General features: G+C 34.2%; 1 protein-coding gene across 1 annotated transcript; it reads right to left on the bottom strand.

Annotated features, from left to right (window-relative positions):
* Window positions 1-1,028: 1,028 nt before the first annotated feature.
* On the bottom strand, window positions 1,029-3,674 carry LOC149532843 (uncharacterized). Its single transcript, XM_089804048.1, has 10 exons — window positions 3,231-3,674; window positions 2,917-3,103; window positions 2,709-2,842; window positions 2,520-2,632; window positions 2,349-2,436; window positions 2,137-2,280; window positions 1,885-2,040; window positions 1,671-1,750; window positions 1,516-1,565; window positions 1,029-1,426 (listed from the first exon to the last, which is right to left on the bottom strand). The coding sequence occupies exons 1-10, from the start codon at window positions 3,651-3,653 to the stop codon at window positions 1,311-1,313; spliced, it is 1,491 nt and encodes a 496-aa protein (XP_089660174.1). The 5' UTR covers window positions 3,654-3,674; the 3' UTR covers window positions 1,029-1,310.
* Window positions 3,675-7,174: the final 3,500 nt, after the last annotated feature.

Here is a 7,174-nt window from a genome sequence, read left to right as displayed (position 1 = left end):
TTCAAACCAAATACAAAATAAACATCAGCAATAGACTTCTTACCAAGCTTTGTTACAACATTGGTTATACCTTTTAAATTTTATTTTACTATTATTATTGGTAGATTTTACTTCAGGTTTGATTGAGGTATCCAGTCTTTCAAAAATCTATCTCTTTAATGTCAGATGATTATTGCAAGCACTATCTAGAAATGAAATGTAACTTGAGGTCTCATGAGAAACATGGCATGTAAGGAATAATGTCTCTAAACTACTTTTTTTTAAATTACATTTTGTTTGCCTACATCCATTTGAGCCCTCTATTGATATTCATTTGCTAACTAAACCTCATATAACAATAGCATTTGACATTTGATTTGTCTTAATGTTTTAATGCTTGATTGTTAGTGTACCCCCTTGAGCTGAAATTTAGGTTTGTCCTTCCTTGTGGATCTAGCCACCTTTCTTCTCTTTAACAATGACATTGTGGCTGGAGGGAAAGAAAAGTTAGAACATAAAACAAAAGATGCTTGTGTGCTGCTCACAACAAACCAAATTTATTTGAATTGCCTACACTAAAGGTGAATACATATGACTCTTTATAGAGGGTTGTGAAATCTCCAGTGATTGATACAACATAGAAAACATGTACAAAATGGTTTATTGATTTATTGAAGGTAGGTAGAAATCAGAGGAAGAAGTTGCGAGAAACTTCCACATGAAATACTTAAATTGACAAATTATGTTTCTTGGTAGAAATTAATGTATACCACAAATCACGCTTGCCTTTAGTTTAAAGCAATAGGATGGTATCCTTAAATACACTTTATTTATCAAGTTAGCTCAACATAATACTAAAGAATCTAAAACATAAGGTAAATAATATAGGAAAATAAAGCATTGTAAAACATAAAGAGAAAACAATGTTTAACACACTAAAGCATGCTTTTTTATTCATGGCTCTCAATACAAACAAATACACAACATCATTTTCATTAAATATGAAATATATATTTATTGTAACTTTCGAAACTCCTCCTCAAGTCTATAAATCCTACAATAGAGAAGCTAGAGTTCACTGTTGTAAAAATAGTGTCAACTGTCAATGAACAGCTCTTTAAATGTATGCCAATTATGGTGGAACAAGAGGACTGTTTTGTTAAACTGCGAAAAAAATCCCAAAAGCCATGCATTCTCCCAGTAACCATGCATTGTTATATCACTAATCGTGGTGCATGTAAACTAATGGTTAACTGCAGCAAGGTCGGTGGAATAGAAGTCAATACTGAATGTGAGGTAGGTTATAATGGCGAACAGATGAACAATTCGAGTTAGGTGGTATAATCATTAATCCATTTTTGGACTATCATTATCTCTTTCTGTCGTTGCTCTTTCAACCAGGCCGGATCGCCACTGGAACTTTGAACAATGTCTTGACAATGCGTCCCTGCGTACCAGTCAATTCATATTATATAAATAGTAGTCTTTCTGTTTGACTTTGTGGAGGAGTGAAAAATGAATTCTGAGGAAACTTACCTTCTTCGGTCGTTAAAGCTACTATGCTTTCAGAAATATTCGCCAGCACACTGAAATTTCATTCCCAACATGAGCAATTAACTAAACTAGTGACTAATTAAAAAATATACTGCAACGACTAATGGACATGAAGTCTGAGAAGATGAATCGCTTACCCTCCACTACTCCATGGATCTCTTAACCCATTCGAGAAAATTATATTGCTCCCAAAATGTTTCAACACTCCGTTGATGTCCTACGCATTAATATGACCAAGGCTATCTTAAATAAAATCAATTCCAAACCAATTTTTTATTTTTGATAATTATATTGTAAGTTTTAAAAGAGATTTTCTGACCATGCTAGCTAGTAGATAAAATAACTACATACGTATCCACCGAATTCAGTTGTAGCCCAGTGTTGGCGTGGCAGGACTCCGTATTCGAGGTAGCAATCCCTCGAATAGTTGTTGATATCAAACGAGTATGGCGGAAACATTGTGCTTCCAGCAGGATCGGCCCACGGAAACACCATTTCAGTGCATGTCTGAAAATCAACAAATTTCTTAGACAGGTAGCATAATTTCATTTCGTTTATAATAATAATAATATTAATAATAGTAATAATAGAATTCGATGAAACCTGCCACTCCCATCCAAATTTTGAGCTCCCATCAATATAAGTGTATGAACTCAAATCCAGGCATTCGTTTGAAGAATTTACTGCGTTAGCTATTCTTGTAACCGTGTCCACATCTCCGGCTTGGCTGTTGATGGCTTCGCAGATCTACATGAGAAAGCGCAGTTGGAATTAAAGCTAATGAACAACAAAAGTGGTTTCATTAGTGTACTTACCATTTTAACTTCTCCAAAATCGTATTGTGCCGCGCCTTCGTAATTTGATATAAGAAAATTGAACAGACCCCTTGTATCTGTAATATTCCTGAAAAAGGAACACCCTGTAAGAAGATTTTGATTACCGATAGGATTAATGCAAGACGGGAAGTTAACGGTGTCGTTACTTACTCACAAGTGTTGAACAGTTTGCTTAGGTTTACCAAGCCTTGGGAGCTAGACGCTATTTTGTCCATCATGTCCCACGATTCATTTATTCTTTTGTAACAGATGTCGCTTGCGTCCTGCGTAATAGTTTTCAAACAATTCATATAATGGCAATAAGGATGATTGCAAGGTGAAAGACATGAATGGACATACTCTGAAGTCTTTGGTGACAACACTGTCATAACCAGAAGTGGGAGCGATGCCGTCGAGGTAAAGGATCGGCGCAGATGCTGCGAGGGCCCCGATTGTTATATGCGGATACTTAAGCCGAAACCACGCAGCCAGCACTGGGACAACACCATTTCAATCATTAGATCCTATTCAATTTCAATACAGAATATGTGAGAGAAATCCCACTTACTTCCACCATAGGATCCGCCAACCACTACAACCGGACAATTCTCAGCATTTAATGTTTTCTTCAAATCGACAATAACGGTAGCATAATCAGCCAGGGCTTGCGTGGATGTGAAATAGCCCATTGTGCTCGCATTTGCGTACGCTCCCTCTTCTCCCCCGAATGGCATTGACGTCCCGTAATAACGGTGCTACATACATACATACCTTGCCGCAATTAGCCCCAATAATGTACTTATCAATGAGCTGAACTCATTCAAATTGTTCTCTTATATAAGAACAAATGCAGTCAAATCTGATGAGAAAGTGTATTAATACCTCGATGTACACCACAAGAGGTTTGAAGCTTGCAACCTGGTCTATCATGAAGTTACTATAGACGTCATTTGTAATGTCTTGTTCCTCGCCCAACCATACAAATATAGGAGAATTGTTTTGGGCGCCACCCCAGTTGGATTTGTCTATGAAATAACGTTGGGGAAATGTTTGATAGCTCTCTGGCGTGTATCCGAAATGGTCCAGAACTTGGGTGTAGTTGTATTCCTCGTAGGAACTAGCTGTGCTTACATTAGAGGCGTCAGAATTACTTGTTCGAGATCTCTTTAACTTCTCCAGAAAACCACCGCGCAGTCGATTCGCCGTGTACCCACCAACTTCCAAAGCACAGCCTCCATCCAGACAGGAAGATATCGCAAGAAGAATTACACACAGCAATCTAAAACTCAATGGATGGAATTCCATTTCGATACTATTCTGTACCAAGCTTTTTTGATGGGACCATATATTTATTTCTAAGCAATTCAATCAAATATATACTTAATTTCATTGTGGGGGAGATGAAGGAGGTGACGGGTGCTGGCCGGCTGAAAGATCCGGTTTTGCGCCCCACATCGTGGCAGTTTACTTTGAAGCTTTATCGACATTGACAAAATTGTTTCCTTATACAACACCGAATCATGGAAAAGGACGCAGACAATGATGAAATCGGAAATGTTAAATGGAAACGTGCAATCATGAACTTGTGTCTCGCTCGTCTGTTCATATTCTTCAACCACTTCACGGCAACATCATAGGCGCGCATATGCACCAATATACGCAATTTCCGTAGATTACATCGCTGTTTATGCGGACTTTTTGATGAAATATTTTTTTTTTATGATATTGATTTGGCACAATGTATTCGGACTTGGGAATCGAGAAACGAGATGATAAAAACAACGTGACGAAAAACTGAATATTTATGGATTTTGTATATTATAATGAAATGGAAATCTAATATGTTATAAACCACAAAATTATTTTAAAATATTTGGAAAACAATGTAACAATTAAAAAAGTTACTAATTCAAATGCTAATTGTAAGAGTAATAAGAGAGACGACGTAAGAAATAATGAAAATCTTGGAAAGATTAAAAACAAAATTCTCATATCACAATTTTCTTCATTTGAAAATCTTTAATAAGAAAATTCATTTTCTTATGACTATTATTTGTCTTGTGAAATGAAAATGTCACTAACAAATACTGATTGTGTCTTTGTAATAGTAAACTTGTGCAAGTGATACATTTATCTTCAATGACGTATATTAGTTTGATATGATTATAAGGGGAATATAATGATTTAAGACCATTGTGTCATGTGGAGGGGCATATTTGATTCTTGTCTTGAATATTCTAATTCTAATTGAGGTCTAATTTTGTTACACACATAAATTAAGTAATACTTATTTACTAGTTATAATTCAAACCACCACTATAAAAGTCAAAATTAGAGAATAATGAATTGAGAAAGCACAATTACTCACCATCATAGTGGCAGCTAACATGTACTAGTGCTAACATTACTTTTCAATTTATATATTGCTTCATAATTTCATACGATAATTCATAGTTTTATATTGTTTGCATTAGAATAAATCCCCCTTGAGGGTGTTTTTTGAAGAAAAAACTCTTAGACGTCACCTTTGTTAAAAGAAAAAGCTTGTGCTAAGAATCCCATCCCTACTAAGATTATAAATACCAAACCTAGAGCTAAAACTAACTCCCAAGATGGCTAGATATTACATGCCTAATTGGGAGCAAAAAGTTATGGTGTCAACTCTAGGAAGCACAGATCCGCTAGGTTGAGAAATAATAAGGAAACTAAAGAGAAAATTCTCGAGGAGGAGGTGGGCCCTGAAACTAACTAGGACTATTACCCTGAGAGGAGTAAAGACATAGATAGCTTGGATGTATAAGACTGTAGTAACAAAAAGGACTTAGATGATATTGAAGAAGAGAAATCTTAAGAGACAATGTCAATTTAGACAATGTTTAGTAGATGGTAAACTTATCCCATTCTTACCTATTATTCAAGAGAGATATTGTATGAAAATCAAATCCTTATCTCACAAAATTTAGCGAAAAAGAGCTAATACAATGATAACTAAGATTAAGGGCCCCCTAGAATAGACTGAATCCTCTTAAAAATTCTATCCCTAATGTTATTTATAAAGAGGAATTCAATGTTTCTATGTTTTGTTTATGCAAGTTGACTAATAGTTTTATGATGAAGATCTCATTTAGAGAAATCACGAGTAAGAGAAAAATAAGGAAGAGGGCCAAGATAGGAAACATTATGAGAATGTGGAGGAGAGACCTAAGCATGTTGATGCTAAATATTGTAAGAAGGATCTCAGTCACCTCTATAAGGACTAGTAGTCTATTTTCACCCCTAAATGATTTCCCTTCTTTTGTTACTTTTGTTACACCTATAATATTATTGGGTTTATTTATGTTATATTTATAACCTACAATGTTATTGTTTATTCATTATGATAGTTGTAACTCGAACTATGCATTTTCTACTTGTAAGAAGAAGAAGTTTTTGTTCTACTAAGATTTTATGTTAGATATTGGTATAGACACGAATAGTGCTATAGATGGTGTAGACTTATTCAATATAACATTTCATAGGGTTTTTGGTTAAATTCTATAATGGCTTTGCTAACTTTTGGTTGCAACGGCCTAAAATTTGGTTCTCTATTCTTTTATGTGAAGTGACTCTTTTTTCAAGTTCTAGGGCACTCTCCCTACCATTTGAATTAATTTAACATACAATAATTGTTATTATTGATAGTTTTGAATTCCACTTAAAATCACCTTTTGGTGTTTAAATAGAGGAAAGAATGAAATACTATAGCGAGAAGACATGATGATTGGCTTAGTATGACTATACTTTGACCTAAACTATTAAAAGAAGATGACCCAATAAGATAATAGAATAATTACACAATAGTTATAATACTCAACCATTAACTACTATGAATGACATTGAAATGTTCTGAAGCTCTAAAAGCTTTAAAAAAATAGAGTATTAGTTTAGATAAATAACAAGAAAATTACTTTTCACACATGACCATAATATACATTGATGCATGAGCATATTGGGTGTAACAGAAACCTTGCATCACCCAAAAAATATTTCTATTTTGAATTTTCCTTTTTCGACTTTTACAATTTTTTTTGCTTTCAATGAGGGTTATTCGTATTGTTGAATCATTTTTCCTAATAGTGTCAAAATCACATAATAACTAAGTCATTATTCTGCCTGAGAAATGAAGGAAGAAATGGAAGACTATTACAGTTGTGACTAAATTTTTTTAAAAAATGTTTTCAATAAGGGCTATTCCTATTGTTGAATCATTTTTCCTATTAGTGTCAAAATTAACATAACAATCTATTCATTATGTTGTCCAAGAAATGAAGGAGGAAATGGAAGACTACTACAATTGTGGAACTTGAGTGATAATTTGTCTATTGAGTCTTAGTCATGCTTCAAGCCGCACTGAGTAACTCTATTCACACCAACAAGAGAAGAATATAATGAACCCTAAGCGCAAAGTTTACCAAGTTATATAGAGGATGTTAGGTGAATGATTTAGAAGTATTAGAAATAAAGAACAATATATTTACTAAGTGTCACAAGATTAATATTAGAATTTGACTTGGAAAGGATTCAAATGCTACTTGATTCCACCAAGCAAGGAAAATGGTTTACATGAATCAAGGTAAATATTTGTAAATATATTATTGAACAGTGTGCATTAATTGTTGATGATTCCAAGGAAGCATAAACCAATGAAATAAAGTTGAAAATGAATGAAAGGAAAGATGATTCCAGAACCATTAGTTAGAGTTAGGGATCAAATCAAGAAGGTTTTGTATCCATAATTAGGTCAAGAAGAAAAATGGAAAAAGAGTTCTATAAATAGAGTAGTTGAG

The sequence above is a fragment of the Cupressus sempervirens genome, chromosome 10, assembly GCF_028749045.1.
Source record: "Cupressus sempervirens isolate cs-2001-9-10 chromosome 10, ASM2874904v1, whole genome shotgun sequence".
NCBI classification, from domain to species: domain Eukaryota; kingdom Viridiplantae; phylum Streptophyta; class Pinopsida; order Cupressales; family Cupressaceae; genus Cupressus; species Cupressus sempervirens.
The sequence above is the reverse complement of the archived record's forward strand: the minus strand, read 5'-3'. Positions and strand labels throughout refer to the sequence as shown.